The sequence below is a fragment of the Astatotilapia calliptera genome, chromosome 23, assembly GCF_900246225.1.
Source record: "Astatotilapia calliptera chromosome 23, fAstCal1.2, whole genome shotgun sequence".
In the NCBI taxonomy this organism is placed as follows: domain Eukaryota; kingdom Metazoa; phylum Chordata; class Actinopteri; order Cichliformes; family Cichlidae; genus Astatotilapia; species Astatotilapia calliptera.
Window position 1 is genome coordinate 22,067,424 of NC_039323.1, and position 19,053 is coordinate 22,086,476.

The 19,053-nt window shown below is 41.3% G+C and overlaps 1 protein-coding gene across 1 annotated transcript in view; it reads left to right on the forward strand.

Moving 5' to 3' along the window:
- Positions 1-19,053, forward strand: part of LOC113016400 (receptor tyrosine-protein kinase erbB-4) — a 364,753-nt gene that overhangs the window by 179,721 nt on the left and 165,979 nt on the right. Inside the window, exon 2 of the mRNA XM_026159217.1 lies at positions 1,434-1,585. Coding sequence (XP_026015002.1) covers positions 1,434-1,585 — 152 coding nt within the window. The remainder of the gene's footprint in view (positions 1-1,433; positions 1,586-19,053) is intronic.

Genomic DNA, 19,053 nt, shown 5'->3' on the forward strand with positions numbered 1-19,053 from the left:
TCATGAGCACTGCAGACGGCCAGTTACATTACTTATTTTAGCAAAAGAGTTGAATATGGGGGACCAAAACTGTCAAGATTTTAATAAATGAGTCATAAAAACATAATATTCAAACACAAAATAGCATTAAAAATGAATGTAGGTAATAATTCATTTATAAAATCATTGTAGTCTATTTGTCTTGTCTCTCGTGTATTTTCTGATGTTTTAATTTCCTCGTGTAGTTGCATTTTTGCATTGTCTGTCCTCACTGTGTGTTGCAAAAAGTTTAAAAAGTTGCACTTTTTCTGTATTTGATGTCTATTTCTATTACTTTTGCTATATTTGTAGAATCTTTTAATTAACTTTATTTACTTTTTTGTATTATTTTCCTTTTTTCTCTTTATTTCACTCTTCTTTTGATGAATAAATGCGTGGCTGGTTTTGTGGTGTTATGGTGTTGCTCTTGACTCTTAGAAAGTTTCCTTGCTTTTCATGCCTTTCTACAGTATAGAGTTTGCAGTAAGGTAGGGAACAAAAATGGTTGTTTTTGTGCACGCAGCTAAAACTGGGAGAAAAGCCTACCCTTATCTAATTGCCCGGGGTTCCCACACACCAACAGAGTCGTGTCTACTCCCCATAATATCTTCAAAGTCTTGTACTCTCGTCAGCCAAGTAAAGTCTCCAAGTGAAACCCTCGGTAAAGGTCAACCAATGCAATTTGAATATCTTTGATTAAACGGTGTGCCTGTGCCAGACCTAGACTGTAGGTCAGTGCCTCAGAGAAATGATATCCACCCCTCTAACCCCACTTGTCCCTCCCCAAGTCTTCACTCTCGCGTCTCCCTCATTGTCGAGGGTCACGTCTGCTGCACTCCCCTTTCAGCAATTTATGTAATCCCTCAATCCTCGATTCCCTCCCACTGTTCCCTCTGTCCTTCAGCCCTCCCTCGTTCACGTTCTTTCACTGTGTCGAGCTCTCGTATTCACACGGTTTTAGTCCTCAGATCTCCGCTCCTGGATGTTTCTTTGTCTTGATTTCATTCTAACGCATTCGGAGCACACGCCAGTGAAGCGATTCATCAGCAGACAAGTGCTTTAGTTACAAATTCCACCATGTTCAGCCGTGGCTGTAGTTATAGAATAGAGTGAGATCAGATATATGGGATTTTCCATCAGTTTTACAAGAGGGGCAAAAAAGAAAAAGCTGTTTAAGTTATCTAGGTTAACTGGTTGTGCTGACCTTTAAGTGTTGTGTATGTATGTAATCAAGTTAGCTAGCCTGCTGGCCTTTAAGCATAATGACTACTGTGGTCATGAATGGCTGAAAATCATTAATTACACTGTTTGCGTTTCTCCCTTTTTGAATCTGTCAGCATAGTTAACATGCTCTGTAAGACAAATTGTCTCAAACGTGACCCTTTTTTTTCTTCTTCTTCTGTTTTTGTGTGTAGTTTGTCCTGGTACAGAGAACAAATTGAGCACACTCTCAGACCTGGACCAGCAGTACCGCACCCTGAAGAAGCTCTACGAGAACTGCGAAGTCGTCATGGGGAATCTGGAGATTACCAGCATTGATCGAAACCGCAACCTCTCCTTCCTCAAGGTACGGGGGTGAAACCGTCTCTGGTCCGTTTGCTTTAATGGATTGATGGCGAGCAAGAGAGAAAGACTGGGCGTTTTAGCATTCTGTATTGGGCAACAGATGGGATTCAGGACCACGGAGAGAGACAGGCAGAAAGACGGTGAATGTTTTACAATGAGAGCGCTCAGGCTCTGTCTCTGCTCACTCATTCTGTTTTCTCCATCGTAAACACTCACTACTTTATGGTCAGTGCAAAATCAAGATTTTTAGATAAAGGCATAATCCTCTTAAACCTTCACTGACTCATCATTGTGCTAAACTATGCATAAATCATGGACTACAAATGTGGATAGTAAAAGTGATAGTGGCTAAATATAGACAGAGATGAGGCTGGAATGTATTTTTGGAGACACAAAGAAAGAGCTGGAATGTTTCGGCATCTCAGTCGGACACAGAGATCCCAGTCAGGAGGCTTAACCCAGTTTTGATTATGTTCAAGATGTAAGGTTAACACGGCGCACACAGACAGAAAAGGTTTTCTGAACTCATTAGAGTTCATTTGTTGAGTAAAATGATTCTATATTACATATTTACGAGATCCAAATATATACTATAGTCAAGATTTAGAAAACACAGTCAGTTCATTTCAACATCAAGTACAATAGACGTGCTTGTTTTTGGTGTTAAATATAGATGCAATTAGCCATAAACTCCATGTTGCAAATATTGATAAATCGATTTGCGTGTCTGATTTAAATATTCTCTTTCTGTATTTAAGGCGCTCCCACAAATGTATATAGAACATGGTCAGTTGCAAAAATCTGACCCATTAGGTGATGCCAGCTCACATCACCCAATGGGTCAGTAGATGCTTTTCAACACATCCAGCTGGCAAAATGGCACATAAGGACCATTATATGAGCTAATTATAGTTGGTGCGCACATGCAAGCCACTTTGGAGCCCATCTCCACCCCTCTCCCTCCTTTTCGTGCTGTTTCTGAGTCAGTCAGTATACGAGCGGTCACTGATGTTTGCTACATTCTGCACTGGTCTCTCTCAGTGTTTCTCAGTGCTCTCCATGCCAGCAGAGCAACCAAATTTAAACTACTGCAGATAAAAAACAACCCCCCCCCCTTTTTTTGGATTGCAGAGGTGCTGAATGAAATGTATTTTAAAAGATAACCAATTTAACAAACTCTTAAAAAGTTGGATAATGCCTTTCAGAGACAACGCTTTTGCATTCAAGGCAGCTGACTCACTGAATCTCTTATCTGGTGGGAGTTACAATAATTTAACAAGCAAAGGGTTGAGAATTTTATTCACTTCAAGAGAACCCATAGATATTGATTGAAGCCCTTTGCCAAGACAATACAACACATCACAGTACAATGGAACTCATGATAAGAGGCAGTGGTAAGAATTACAATGGAAGAAACGTCTGTGAAAGACTGCAGGCAAATGAGAGGCACTCTGAATGCAAAGTGCCATCGCCATTCCAGCTGAACACAGTCATCTCCTGGGTCTGCAGCTGCTTTTGGAGTGTGTGTGTTTCTGTGTGTGTGTGTGTGTGTGTGTGTGTGTGTGTGTGTGTGTGTGTGTGTGTGTGTGTGTGTGTGTGTGTGTCATCCGGCCTGTGTTTTAAAATTCACTTTTTTCTCTACTGCATGCACACATACTGTATGTGCCACCAGGCCCAGTCCCTCCTCCCTGCTGTTTAATGAAGTGAGGTGCAGTCTAATTACTGGGCCAGAGCTATCAAATGAATACCATAAACAGTCCCATTAGGCCCAGCATCATTAGAGAAACAATTAGGCATCTGGGGGATTGTTAACTGAAAGTGAAGCGGGAGGGGGGGACAGTTGTAAAGCAGTAATCCTATTGGCTACAAGAAATCAGTGAGACCCCACCTGGATTTTTAAAAGCTCACTCATGGACCCTTCTAAAGCTTGGTAGAGTTTACCTGTAAAAAGTTGCATAGACAAAATCAATAAAAATCAGTTCTGACTTGTTGATCACCAAACAAAACCAGATGGAAATTGTTTTCTATTCTTAACCATAAGCAGTGAAGTCACGCTGCTTCCTGTTCCTCTTGCTTGTCAGTCTGCAACTTAAAATACTGCCCCTAAACTTGGAGCATATGCATAATGGTTCATGAAAAGTTCAGCATCGGCACATCATCTGCACATACACACATCTGAGCGCAGCACACAGGCTCAAACACGTTGAGCCGCAGGCAGCGTGGAAACGCTAGGACAGGGAAAATCAGCAGCTTGGGAGGAACATAAAGTATATATGGACGAATGGATGGCCACGGCACAGAGGGATGGAGAGGTAAAAAAAAGAAGAAAAGAAGGAGAGAGAGGAAAGAGAAGAGCAAGAGGGATGTCACTTTTATGGCAGGCAAAAACAGCTGCTGTGTGAAAATTACAGTGTGCAGCTATTGTGTGTGTTTGTGTGTTTATGAATGGGGGGGGGGGGGGGAGTTTGATACAGGGCAGAAGTGAGGAAGAGAGGGCAGCGACAGACATGAAGGCATGGTGATTTTAGCCTGGTGAGGTGCTGACAGTTAGATGGATGATATGGCTCTGCAGCCTTCTGTGGTGCAGCTTTGCTCTAAAGCACATTTCCTTGACTTTTACTTAGTCTCTGCCTCTGTTCAGTGCACTCAGATATCGCAGATTGGGGCCAATTTTTACTTACAAATACATCCTGATGCTTTTTTTCACATACCTTACAGGCCCACACAGGTGGAGCATTTTCAGTCACTGTGCAGCTTTCCTGTGTGGAAAATATGTCAAATTTCAAGACACAGTTTTAAATAAAGGAGATACTTGAAGCCTTTAATGTCTTGATTTCTTGGCTTTGATGGGAGGTCACATGTATTAAATTACTGCCAATGCAGAGGTCAGCTGCCCCCAAGTCGACCCCAGTCTAATCCAGAGGAAGGCGAATAGAAATTATGTGATGAGGGTATGAACGAAGATTTTAATAGATCTTATTATCAGGTCATACAGGCCACGAAGTCAGGCTCAGCCTACAATCCTGGAAGATCAGTGTTAGACAGACTTAACACAGCCAGCTGATGATGCAAAGCTCATCAATATGCTGATCGCTTTGCAACCCACCTCCACTTCCATCAGTGTCACAACAGTGTCCAGTATCACTGATGCCTGTTTTATGTACTTATTTTAGTTAATGCTTCACATCCTGTAATACAGGGCTTTTTAAACAAGTTTGCAGTATAGTAAGGATTTGTCTGAATGCACTCATTGGATTGACCAATAACTATAAGACCAAGGAACTCAGGTGAAGGGCAAAGCAGATATTAGTCATAGATAAGAAGTGACATCACTATCATCACTGTCAGCTGAAATTCTTAACAAGCAGTATCAGGTCTCGAAAGTTCCCAGACGTTTTCGTGCTTAGTAGAAACTTCTCTCTGAAAGTGTCGGTGGTTCTTTAGAAGTACTTTAAGCAGAGAGATGAATGTTTTGTGACCACAGTCACAGGTGTCTGAAGGGCATCACCATGCTGCTGCCTTGCATACCCCCTCTTTCTAGTTTGCTGGCCAGCTCCCTTGGACGTTGTCTGTCTGTCACTCACAATGACCTATTTTCCCAGAAGTGAAGCGAGGAGCCGCGCCAAGTGGCCCGCAGTGGCCCACAAGCAGCTAATGATGTCACCTAGGCTGAAGGACTCTTCATTAAAGCCGGATCAATCTGCTTGCTAGCGCTGCAAAACACAGGGCGCGATGCCAGGTCTGCAGCTGAGAGCGCGGCGGCGGCCGGGTGTCTATCCACGAAACCACGAAAACGTCACACGGCGAAGCGCTCGTGTTGCAGGGTGCGCTTTAAACTCTCTCTAAAGTTCCCCCAAGAGGACTGAATCCATCACAAGTTGGGGATACAAACACACATTCTTGGACACGCACACAGTCTTGAGCAATAAAGGGAGATGAATGACACGGTCACTGAGGTGTATACTCTATGTCGACATGCAGACGGAGACACTCTTTACTGAGCTTATCTCTGGCAAACACCAGCAAGGAGAGACAGAGAGAAAACAGAGATACAGCTTTTTTAACCGGGACTCATTTCTGCTTTTTTTTTCTTTTTTTTAAAGAATGGCAGCGAGGATGTGACTTCGGTTCAGCACAGCCGGGAAACAGAGGAGAGAGGAAAATATAAAGTCAGATGAGACAGGCGAGAAAAGAGACTTCTTCCACCAAAGGCTTTCAGCTGAAAATGAAAGCGTTCAGTTGTTCTGCAGCTCAGCTATTCTCAAAGCGTACATCCTGAGACTACGTCTGCTGCCTCTTACTGTATGCATATACGTGCATCCGAACGAGGCCACGCTTAAGCGGAGCAAAGGTCACTCGGCTCAGAGTGGTGCTGTTCGTTTTCTTTGATGAAGCTTCCTCCTTGCTCTTTTACGTCATAACCTCTTCGGATTTGGAGGGATTTTTCTTATTTTATGTCCTTGCTCTAACCCTCTGAGATCGGAGTGGTAGCCAGAGATTACGGCTTCTCCGTGTCATTATTCAGAGCTCTTCTGATCGCTCGCCTCTCTGTCTGAGAGTGCGGTCCTATGCCATTAATTTACCGCGAGGCAGTAATTCATACTCCACTCTATCACACTTGTTTCACCGTGTCTGCCCTTCAACATGTTTGCCATTCATCCTAGTTAGTTATGATATACTATACTGACACTTACTTTGTGTACTTTCTCAAGGTGTGGCCTCTTTTATACAGCGAGGAACATCTAAAAGCTTCTGAAATATAATATTATAGAGAATGATGTTCTAGGGGAAACCCTTATATGCCGTGGGGCCACTATGCCAACGTTGTTGTTTTCCATTGAAGCAGTCTCCTCTAGGATAACAGGTCTTTGACCCATAGGGCCCAGGGGGCTCAGCAAATGTTTTAGCATTCAAATTATAGAAATCATATGCTGTAGCTTTCATGGTCACCAAATCCTAAACCAATTTGTCCTCTAGAACTTGGACTTGTGTGGAGTCCTGTGTTAAACAGTCCACTACCTAAATTCTAGACTCTTTGTTTGGTGTATCTTGCTAGTACCTGGTTACACTTCCTTTTCTTCCAAAACTGCCTTAATTCTTTATGGCATTGATTCAAGAAGGTACAGCAAAGTCATGTTCAAGAAACCAGTTTGAGACGATCTGAGCTTTGTGACCTGGCGTGTTATCCTTGCTGGTAGCAACCATCAGGGGATGAGTACACTGTGGTTATAAAGGGATAAACATGGTCAGCAACAATCCTCAGGTAGGCTGTGGTGTTTAAACAATGCTCAGTTGGCACTGAGGGGCTGAAAGTGTGCCAAGAAACACCAAAAACCTCGAAGTGTTGATATAAAGCCGGACGGATCTATGCTTTCGGGTTATTTGAATCAAATTCTGATCCTAGTCAAGACTCATCAGACCAGGCAACGTTTTATTATTCCTTATTTTTTCTGGTGTTCCAATCTTCCAGTAGAGTTTCCATGCCTAATGGTACCTGGCAAAAGGAATAAAGAGAATCACTTGTAAATATTTTCATCACTGATTAAAAGCATCTATTCATTGTCTCACGTCAGCTTGATTTGATAATTGCAGAATCTTCCACCACTTGCTTCTCAATGACTCTAATTCCCTCTGTGCTTTTTTTTTTTTTTGGGGGGGGGGGAGACTGAGAAAAGAGCTCTTCCCTCAAAGTGAGGGATGTTATTTACATGGAGAGAGACAGAGAGAGGTACGGTACAGGGCCACTGTGGAGGTCAAGTACTTTCTCTCACTCTCCGTCCCTGCTCTCTATAAATGTTTCATGCTATTGTGCTCCACGTTGCTCAATAGCTGCCACAGGGCCTCTTCACCACGTAATGACACCATGATCCCGAGCGACAGTGGGAAGAAGGGGGGCTTACTAGCTGGGTGGATCGTACAGTTTCATTAGCCTCTGAACCGCTGAGGAGCTCATAAAAGGTTGGGACTGTCGCTTGGAATGGGGGGCTGTTAGCGCCTCGCGGGCGCCCAGCAGCGTTTGCATAATTACAGCTCTTAATGCTGAGAAAATTAGCACCCTGCTCGTGCCAGCCAGCACCCTGCCAGATCACGGTGGCACTGCCCCGATGTATCTTATAGCTCGTTAATTGTCGGATAATGGAGATGTCGAAGTCCAAGAGAAAAAAAATGGAACACTTTACTCTGTGTTCTTTATTTATTGAAAAAAATTTTGGCTCCTTTACCAGAGTGGAGCCTAGAGTTAAGTAATCTCTTAAGAAGAAGAATGGCAGGAAAGTAGAGACTAGAGAAAAAAATAATGAGTGAAGCATTCTATTTGTCGCAACGATTGCCTTGCTTCATACATTTTCAAAGGCATGAGAAAACATTTGGCCATAATATGTGTTTTTATTATCCGTAATGCATCTTCTTAGAGCTACAACATATGTGTGCACTTACTCTACCAACCTTTTTTTTAAAGACTTACAAAAGAATGAACATAAACGACCAAAAACATCTTGATGTCTGACAGCTAAGCATTGGCAGCTCTGTCATTTCCACCCTTTCTATCTCTTTGATTGCCAAAGATAAACAAAAGCTAGCAAAGTGAGCAGAAATGCTTCCTTTCATGTAAGTTGCTGCTTAGACTGGATCAAGTTATTACTTCTGCTTTGTTGCTGCAAGTGCAGCTGTTTTATTTGAGCACCGAGGTGCACGCCTTGATCATTTTTATGACTATCAGGCTTTGGTGCATTGATGTTTGTTTCATAACAGATTTTCAAAGTGCCTGATGTTTTACTTTGGGGCCTATGTCTAAGTAACATCAGTGAGAACAAAAAAACACCTTTAACTAAGAACTGTATCTACCCAATGTACTTTACTGTGCAACTATCTTGAACCACCCCTCAGTTCTTTATAGTTTTGTTGGAAAATTGGAAATAGGTGAAAACATTCATAGAAATACCAAAAAATAAGAGTTTGCCCAACTCTAATGAGCTTGAAAGTCGATATTTGGTGTGACCACCTTTGTTCTTCAGCACAGTCTATCTATTAGGCAGCTTTTTCATCATTTCTTTAAGTAGTTTTCAGGAATAGTTCTCCAGGCTGCTTTCTGCCTTTTGTTCTGTTCTCTGTCAACATGATCCCACACTGCTTCAATAATGTTGAGGTCCAGGATCTGGGGAGGTCAATCCATGACTGATAGTGCTCCACTGTGTGTTTTTTCTATCCAGGTATGATTTTACTGCATTGGCATTTGAAGCTGCTGCCAATCAAATATTTTCCAGATGGTCTTGCATGGTGCATCAAAATCTAATAGTGCTTTTCTGTGTTCATAATTCATTAATTTTGACAAGGTCTTCAACACCACCGACTGAAATGCAGCTCCATGATGATTTTCAGTTACTATTTATCTTCAACGGATAGTTACTGAAGATCATGCCATATTTTTGGCTCTTTGGGAATCACCTTGTTGGTACAACATGGTTAAAAACTGTTATCAGTTAAACATGTTACCTTTTGTGTTTTTCATAGGTTCAAGTAAAAAAATGGGAGAAAATGATGTGTTCTTGAGACAGGCTGCTAGTAACAAAGTCCCTAAACATACAATTTAAAATTGGTTCTTTGCCAGTATGTCTGTTATGTGTAGACACAAAACTGGTTCATCCCTGGAATTAGGCATTGCTTTTTTATGTTGAATGGTTCATAGGTCAGTGTTGAGCAGCTTAACAAACATTCCTCTGAAGATGGTCAGGTACAAGGACTGGACTGAAAATGAGTGGAAAAAGCAGTCGTTTGAAAAGAAACACTTTAAAATACCTTCAGAAACCCTGGAGAGCTATTGATCAAAACCACCAGCAAATTCCCACAAAGTCTGGCTCCTCAGAAGCGAAATATGAAGAAATGAGGGGTGGCTAAAGACTTTTGCACAGCGCTGCAATACCAGAACTTCCCAGCCTTATATTTGTTGAGTATGACAAATCATTTATAAATGAAATATCCGATTGATTTGATAAAGACAGAAAGTGATCATAAGTGTCCAATCTAATGGACATCATCACGTCTAAAATACTGTGTTACCTTTTCTTACAGAATAGTGTATCGTCTCCCAAGTTAAGCATCTTAGAGTAGCAACAGGGTTTAGCTAAATCTGGTGTTGCTATAAGCCCCTTTTGATGCACTGCCAAACTATCCATGACATACCCCGCTTCTTACAAACCAGCACTGGAAAAACCCCTGTTCCCCTCTGACCCCACATGGAGAAGTGTTCAAGTCAATGGCTGGATAACAGTGCCAGCGCTACTTGTGTTAAAAATATAAAGTTGTGTACTATTTATGTGTAGTTACAGAAATTTGGGTAAATGGCATGATCCGACCACTTTAAGAGCTTAATCTGATTAACGTGTGTGTGAGAGAGAGAGCTAATGGAAAACACTTTTCAACCATTAATTGTGATTAAACGTTTGGTATCTGAGAACAATTTTAGTTAATGGAGCTGCTTTTGAATAGAGAGTGCACATTAGAATTCTTCTGAGCCTTGATTAGGACGTGTATTAACTTTCCACAAACACACACTCTCCAACATTTGCTTAGCAGCCTAATGTTCAGGCTCTGCTATAGTTTGCCATCATTACTCAACCCCATCAACTCACCCAATTTGAATCCCCTTGATTCATTGTAATTTTTAATCAGAGTAGGCATCCTCCTCTACATTCTAGCAGGTTCAGAAGGGGGTCATCATTCACTGTGATCAGCTGTATGAAAAAGTAAAACACGAGGTAGTGATTGTAGCTTTACTATCTATTTTAACTTAAACCGGGATTGTTGGACTCTGTTACACGTTTTTACATGTTGTAATGTGCCTAGTAAAAGACAAAACACTGAGTTCAATCTCAGAACAGCAATGTCTTACTACAGCATCTCAGTGCCATATCAAACATGCGTGATTTAAGTCCGTCATACAGTCATACAGGTTGGTAGAAGTATGAAATCAGTGTGCCATTTGGCCTCTACATGGACTGGTGCATTAGCTTTAGCTGGTAATGGTTTGCGCCATGGCTAATCCCCAGGAGTTTTTGGAAAATACTCTGTGGACTAAAAATAGAAAATAGAGATGAAAATAGAACTATTTGAAAGGTTTCAATCCGGTTACATTTTCAACTATTACCATTGTAGCCCTTGCGTTATGTAGCAGGACTATGATCTAAAACACACCAACAACTTCACCTCTGAATTGCTCTGAAAAGATTTTGGAGTGGCCCGGTCAAAGTCCAAACTTCTGGTTGCACAACCAGCTGTGAGGACTATTTCTAGAAAATGATTTTCTTCCACAGAGACAGATAAGTCTGGATGACTTTTACCCCTCTAAGAAATGAAATCATCATTTGAAAACAGCATTTGGTATTTATGTAGGTTACCTCTGTCTAACATTAGAATTTGTTTGATCTGAAACATGTAAGTCTGAAAATTGTCTGAAAAACTGAAATCATAAGGCGGCAAATACTTCTTTACAACACTGTACAAACTATAAGAATAGTCTATTAACAACAATCTATAGATTTTATTATCTGGTAAAAGGAGTCTTCATGATCAGGACAGTTGGGTAAGAAGTTGGTGTTGGGTAGGTTGGCTGAATTGGGTAAGAAATAAAGGAGGAAGAACACATAAAATACATAGTAAAGTAGTGTATATACATTATTTACACACTTCCAAATATTGTGTAAAAACACAATGAAAAACAGGCCAAACCATAAATTTGGGATTTCCACTGTTCAACCTGACTCCCGTGGAGGCTGCAACTCCTCTCTGAGCACCGGGTGGGATTAGTAAGTGGTATAATAGTCACAGCTCCTGTTCATTACTGGACTCCTAGCAGTCTAGCCTCCAGCACTGGAAAGTTGGAGCTGGAGTAACAGAAATAATGCACATGCCTACACACACACACACGCATGCTGTACATTTTAAGGAAGCACGCACGTTCACGCAAGCATGAAGGCAGAGAACCTGCCTCACATTCAGGATCGGTTCGTCCTCTGTGTCATTGTGTGTGGTCGACTGCGCGCCTGTTTTTTTTTGTCTGCCTGATCAAAGCAGACGTGGTGCAGAGCAGAGGTCTCGGAGGTGAAATTAAAGTCTTGCTTCCTCCACGGTTTGGAGGGGGGGGGAAGTGATTACCGCTAAATTAAAAGGTACGACCATAAAAGCGTGCCACCGCCGAACCCTCGCAATTCATCAAAATGATCCCACGGCGCGTCTTTTGCTTATCAAATTGTAAAATATTGTCCATGACAGTGGCGTAACAGGGTCGTAATTAACGCACTAAATCAATTCCGAATCACTCTGCGCAGAGTGGCCCTGCTGGGACGCCATCATTATCACAAATTATGGTGGCAGATGCATGGGGCCGAAAGGAATGGATAAAGCTCTGGCGGCGTCTTTCCCTCCTCTACAACAAGTTCATTTCCCGCTCTGTGACTCACCGAGTGTCAAACTGTGTGGCATTTCTCCTCACTCACACTTGTGCTACCTTATTACAAGGTGCAAATGGTTTTATTAGTGAGCGCTATTTTTAAAATTCACATCCTGAAATTATCCCTTCGCTGCCGCTGACATGTGGGGTTTGATGACAAAATGCGTGTCTTCATCTTCAAAGAGGTAAGTCACAGAGATGAATACATTATAGTTACCGGTATGTTTTTTTCTTTTCTTCTGAACGTGAGTGAGTAACACAGAGAGACTGGGCATTAAAATACAGCTGTTTAAAGGAGATATTGACTCCCACAGCTGACTGTGTGAGATATGTATGGTGTTCGCTCCAAAAGAAGGCATTTTTCTTATCTCATATGAAGAAAAACCTAATCTTTTGTTTTAAAGGCATCTTTTATGATCCTGTAAGGACTGGACCAGATATTTGTCATAAAGATTGAACGTACCGTTGTTAATCCTAATGGACTCAAACCATACATGACTGGCTACACCATCCCTGACAAGTTGACATCCTCAGGATTTGGACCTTGAAGATTTGCACCTACCAAAGAAGCCAAATTTATGGGACATCCACCCAGAAAGCAATGCTGCTGACCACAGAGACCACAGATAATCAATGACATTCAGCGACTTCAAGTGGCAACAAGTGAAATAACCACTGGTGATGTAAAATGGGCAACCCACATGACTGAGGCAACTACTAGTGAGAGCGAGGGACACCACTATTGACATGATGGCCTAATGATGGGAAGCAGTGGCTGGAGACTGCAACACAGTCAAAATTATTGTTACTCTGTGCAATGAACTTCTAGTGTTATTGCCTTTGAAATGGCTGTTTTGAAGAGGGCCAGGTCTGCAATCACTCAAACAGTTGCCACCTTCAAAGTGACTTTGGTGCGTTAAAGTGGCAATTTTACTGCAATACATCTTTGAAAATCACAAATCTGAGTGGAAGTAATCCTATTGTCTGTGTATGTAAACGGCAACAGAGTCAAGCCTGAACTACTTAGATCTGAAACAGAAATTCCTTCTAAGATAGTGACGTGGTTGCTGCAGGATGGTCATTTAATGGCAAAGTGGCAACCTGTCTGTGTGCCAAACGGTACAACCACTTCTTAAAACATTTTTCCCTTCATCATCAAATTACCAGAATACCTCATGTAACCTGCATACATTTACATATATTAGGGTAACCAACATAAATACAGCCAAGAAGCCCCGACATCCATGTTTTTCCTGGTGCACTCACTTAAAAGTTTTGAAACACAGATTGTTCTAATGAGAATCTCATTCATTCAGGTTAGAGTGAGTCAAGGCCATGGAATAACACAAATAAATAATGGAGTTTCTCTTGTCCTAGTCTTGTCTCCTACAGCTTCCCATGAACTTTCTGAAATCCTCTGATCTCATCTGCTAACTTATGAAAAGTTACATTATGTGCACAGTCCACGAGACTGAACAATTTTGTCTTGCTGTGCTTGTGCAACCATTCTCTGACTTCATATGCCTTTTTGAAGGCATATGAAGTCATTGCTGCAGGATATATTATGTATGCATATTGAATTTTTATGACATTTCCTAAAGATTTCGTGACTCGCAATGATTTATAAGATTTTTTCCAATTGCATATTCCGCAGTGTGCCCAACAGAAGTTCTTTAATTCTGTATAGTTCTATTGTTGATTTAGGCGTGGTGTTTGCATATGAAGGACCACATGATGTGCATGAGAAACACTCTGAATGTTTGATGGTCCCATATTTTTGTTATTTATAACGTGATGATGGAAGCAAAATATGTAAAGATAGGAGGGAAAAGCACCAAAGTCCTTACAGTCAAGGAGAAAAGAGGCACTGACAAAATAAAGTTAGAGGGAAGTCTTTAGTAGTTTTGAAAATAATTTAATGAGATTACGCTCATATAAATTGTCATAGCTGCATACTCTTACTACTACTACTTTATCATTATGTGTCCCTGTAATTTGGGACAAGCTGAGAAATTAATGGATACAATGCTGTGAAAAAGTTTTTGCCCCCTTCCTGGCTTATTTAGTTTTGTTTTTTTTCTAATAACAGGTTGTGCCATCCTTGGCAGCAAGAACCACAATCAGGCATTTTCGATAAGTGGCAACGATTCTTTCACATCACTGTGGAGGAACTTTGTCCCACTTTTCTTTGTAGAACTCGTCACGTCACAGTGCCTCAATCTGATTTAAGTCCAGCCTTTGATTCTGCCACTCCAAAACCTTCGTTTCATTTTTTGAGTCCATTCAGAGGCGGACTTGCTGGTGTGTTTCGGATCATTATCATGCTGTATATCCCAAGTGCTCTTGAACTTCAAGCTGTGAACTGTTGTTGTGGTTCCATCGATTACATCAAGTCGTCCTGAAGCAGCAAAGGTTCTGTTTAAGTGATTTCTTGTTTCAGCAGGTCTGGCAGTAACCAGGCCTGGGTGTGTTAAGTAAAACTGAACTCTACAACTCAAAAAACTGGTTAAGCTCTGTTGATTCACTGCTACAATCAGCTGGTCTGTTGACTGCAATGATATGTGGGATCAGATTTGCCCTAAATACCACTCATTAGCAGTTTTGGGATAAGTATTCAAGTGTTGGTTATGTGTAGGGGGTGTTGGCATTTTTCACACATCTGCTATCATACCAGGCATTAACACATCAATAACCCCAAATCTGGGCACAGGGACTAACTCAGATTACTGTACCTTAGTATCAATCCCCAATAATGTCCTCTCACATGTTCTAATTCAACTTGGTGACACATAGCTGTTGAGGTTTAACGTTTCTCCCGGTGCAGTGTTAACAGACTGAGAAGTCACACTGGTGCCAACATTTAGAGCACCCAGCCTTTTCCCTCCCGAGTCCCCTTTGCAGATATTAGAAGTGCATCTTAGCCTCGGATTCATTTATGAATTTGTGTAAATTGTTTCTCCCAACGCCTTTTTAATATTTTTCTCTTTTGGAAAATACACCCCGCATCACACTACTGCTGCTGCTGCTCTGAGCGGAAGCAACAAATTGCACTCCTCTGTGACATTTACGCTGCGTGCGAGTGTGAGCATGTATCTGTGCGTCTTACGATGCGTGTGCATTTGTTACTCGTCGTGTCTTAGTGCACCTTGCCTTTCTGTTGGTGTGATTGAACTGTTCACTCCCAGTTCTCCTACTGTGAGGTCTTACAAACCAGTGGAGGAAGAAACTGCATGATGAAAATTTACATTTTGCTGCATTCAACGGAAGTTGTTACTAGAATTTACTGAGATTATACCTACATGAGAATTATTAATAGGCTTCTACATATAATAATACTGTCGAGCCCACTGAAAAATGCCTGCTGTCATGCATGTGATCCATCTAATCCGTGGAGTATTCTCTTATGATGGATTTGAACTAGCTATTTCTATGAATGGCCATCCCTGCTGTGAAGAAACTCGAGCCCTTCTCAATTTGCACCCGAAATGCCGTCCAAAATTTTCTTTCTAATTCCTAACATAGCCTCTATAATTCTCGAGAGGGAAACATTTAGAGAACATGAAATACTAGAAAGAAATAGAAAGAAAAAAAGAAAAAAAAAGGCCTTAATTTTCAAAAAATGAAAGGCCAATTTTCTTTGGATTAGTATTATCACAGCACTTTGAAGGGAAATACACAAGAGTGAAGGGAAAGGTTTGCAATATAGTAGTTAGAGCGGCTATGATGTATGGTTTGGAGACGGTGGCTCTGACAGAAACACAGAAGGCCGAGCTGGAGGTATGGTACGATTTTCATTGGGAGTGATCAGAAAGGGACAAGACAAATTTGGATGCCGTGACAGAGGACATGCAGGGGGTTGGTGTGACAGAGGAAGGCTGGGGTGAGATGAAGGCACATGATCTGCTGTGGTGACCCCTAAAAGAACCAGCTCAAAAAAGATGATTTCAAAAGTAGGTGGTTTGAGGTGGAATTTTTTTACTCTGCAAACTGCAAACAAGGCAGATTTGTACAGAAAAAAGAGCTCCGGCTAACAGATTCTATTATATAGACACAGTCGGTGTTAAACGTGACCTTCTTTGGCCACAGAGAAAAAAAAACAAGTGAATACAATTGTAGCCAAAACTGCAAGAGATTTTTGATGGTTCTCCTTAAGTTTTCATTGGTTACATAACATGATTAAGGAGATTTCCGGCACAATTTCGGCTCCTTCCAAGGTGTTTGGAAGAAGCTAAAGTGAGCTAAAGTCGACTCTGCTCACTGTTGCTTGTATCTCCTTCTAAGCTTATTGGTGCAGCCCTCCACAACAGTCCCAGTTTCTCATATGGCCTCATGGTTAAGATTAACTGCCAAACCCTTGTTTAAATGACTCTTCAGGTCGCTGTGTTTTATCTTTATTGACATCATGTACAGCCTCTCAACATTTTTGGTAAACTGGTTTGTACAGCATTTCTTCTTTTGACATGTTGACAGTGAAAATAGTACAAAGAAGCTGAATAAAGACGTTCAGTGATGCAAAGGTTTTGTGTTACATGTGTTTTGTGGTTCCCAGTGTGTATATCCAGATATTTTATGAAGATTTTCTCAAGGCTGACATTTTCAGATTTCATATTGTGAAACATCCTGACAACTCTTTGATAGATTGCCATGCAATTTGGTGCAGCCATTTATTGCACTCTTAATAACTCTGGTAGCCCTCTGACATTTCATCTAATATGATACTCTTGACAACTTTTCAGTTTGTCCAATATTCCAATTTATGATCAAACAAATTAAAAATAAATCTCATGACAGTCCCATCAAGTTCATCAATAACTGGTAAACACTGACGCGGAACACTTGATTGATTGGAGCTTACAGATTTCACCATCGCAAAACCGCGTACTGTATCATAAGAGCAAAGCAACAAAAATAATCTGCTCCAAGCTTGTAACACCACACAATTAGATGAAGCAGACACCAGCCCTGAAGTATCAAGTCAAACTTGGTTATTTTTACCTACACTGTTGTAGATCGTCTTAAAATATGCATGCAGATGGTGAGCAGTTCTCACCGATACTTGTCAGCTTCGTTCCTCACAAGTAATCGTCAGGTTGGATGCAGGTTTAATTTATGCCTTGCTGTTCTGCTCAATAACCTCCTTTGCTTCTGGATCCTCAGTGATGGCTTGGACCTATTTTGTGCTATATTCTGAAAGCCGTGCCTCTTTGTGTCACACCATAATTAAAAGCCTTATGGAAGAGATATTATTCTGATTCTGCACAGTTTTATTCTGTGTCAAAGTATTTCTTTGCTAACTTTTCATGCTTCTGATCCATCTGGGATCACTATAAATGTGCGTAGCAGAGTCATTATTTGTCAAGGAAAGAAAGGATACCAGTGTCTTCCCTTTTACTTACAAGATTTTGGCAGGAACTGGTGAAGAAAGGGACTGTCGGACTTCCACTCCTTAGTTGTAGAAGGCAGAAGTACTGTCACATTATCTTGCTTGAATCCATGTGTAGTACAGAAGGTTTATTCACTATTGCTGAAGCTAGCTGAAAAGGTTGGCACACCTTTCCTATCTGTTTGCTAAATATGAAGTTACCACAGTAACCGGCAAACTTATTTCAGCATGAAGACTGAAAACAGAAGGAAACAGCTTGCCTGGCGGTGTCCAAAGGCTCCGTCCAAGATTGTTTCTTTCCCAAAATATCTAAAGAGAGGAAAAGAAGCAGAAGCACACTTCGATACCCTTGCAGACACGATTTCAGTGGAAGCAATAGCTAGAAGTCACATTTATAATTTGTGTAAGGCAGCGTGGGGCTGGTATCAGGTGGATAAAGAGAGGGTCTAGTCTTCTGCTCGACAAAATTCTTCAACTCCAGTGAGGCATGATGTAAGCGAACACAAATCGTGAACAGAGAATTCACAAGTTTGTAGGCTGGTAGTGTAACATTACACAAAACATAGTGCAATATGCCAGAATGAAGAGACGCACCAGCGTGTCTGCTGGCCTGACTGCACACAGACACAGTCAAAGCTGAATAAAGGGGAGTTTAAGTTTGTTAAAGGCTTCAGTCGGAGATACATCATCATCATCATGTTGACAGCATGTTAGTAAAACTGACAGACTTTACTCTGACCTACAGTAGTAGTCACAAAAACACACACACGTGTACACGCTTTGTATTACTGCAAAAATAGAGCATCCGTCTCTGATTACGGCGCTTTGATTCTGGAGTAATGAAGTAATTTAGCCCTGATACGTGTCGTTCGCCGCAAAGTCCCGATGATGCCGCTGAAACCGATTTCCACGGAGACAAAATGGTGGATAAATATTCACTCTCACCAGTTCACGCGCACGCCTGCGCACATAAACAGACAAGAGAGATCAAATCTGACATGGCTGTAATCAGTTCCCCCAGCTGCCTGGTTCTGGCCTCAACGTGATTTTAGTTTGCAGATTCTTCTGTGTGCTTTTTATTAGAAGAAAACGAGTTAATGTCTTTCTCAGTGCGGTGAAAATAAACGTGTTAGTGCAATTCTGTGCACAGGTACTCTATGTGAAAGAGAAGTACTGAATTTGTGAGCTTCTCTATAGGACACTGAACGCCCTACCAACAGGAGAGGGGAAAAGGCAGTTAGTCATGTACTGAGCTGAAATGCTCAATTTTGCTAGGTCAGTTTTAACACCCTGAGCTGCTGGTTTTATTCAAAAGCTAGGAATAAATCTTGTTTCTCTCTCCAGAGGAGGGGGCACATCATTTCTACCACTTTGTTTTACCTTTATTGGATTACAATGATCTACTCTCGATGAGTACACCAAATCAATACCTAAAGATTTTTGATTTACCGTAGTTAGTTCTGTTGCCTGCTGTGAAAATCGTGGGCACCACTGTTTGCTGTATGCTGTTGCTTGGTGGTCATCTATGACTTTTCAATTAATCTAAGTAATCTAAGTGTTGCGATAGCTAGTGCTGTGCGATACTGCAAATTTTGGTGTCGATCTGATACAAAGTAAACAGAGAGCCAGTATTGCCAATACC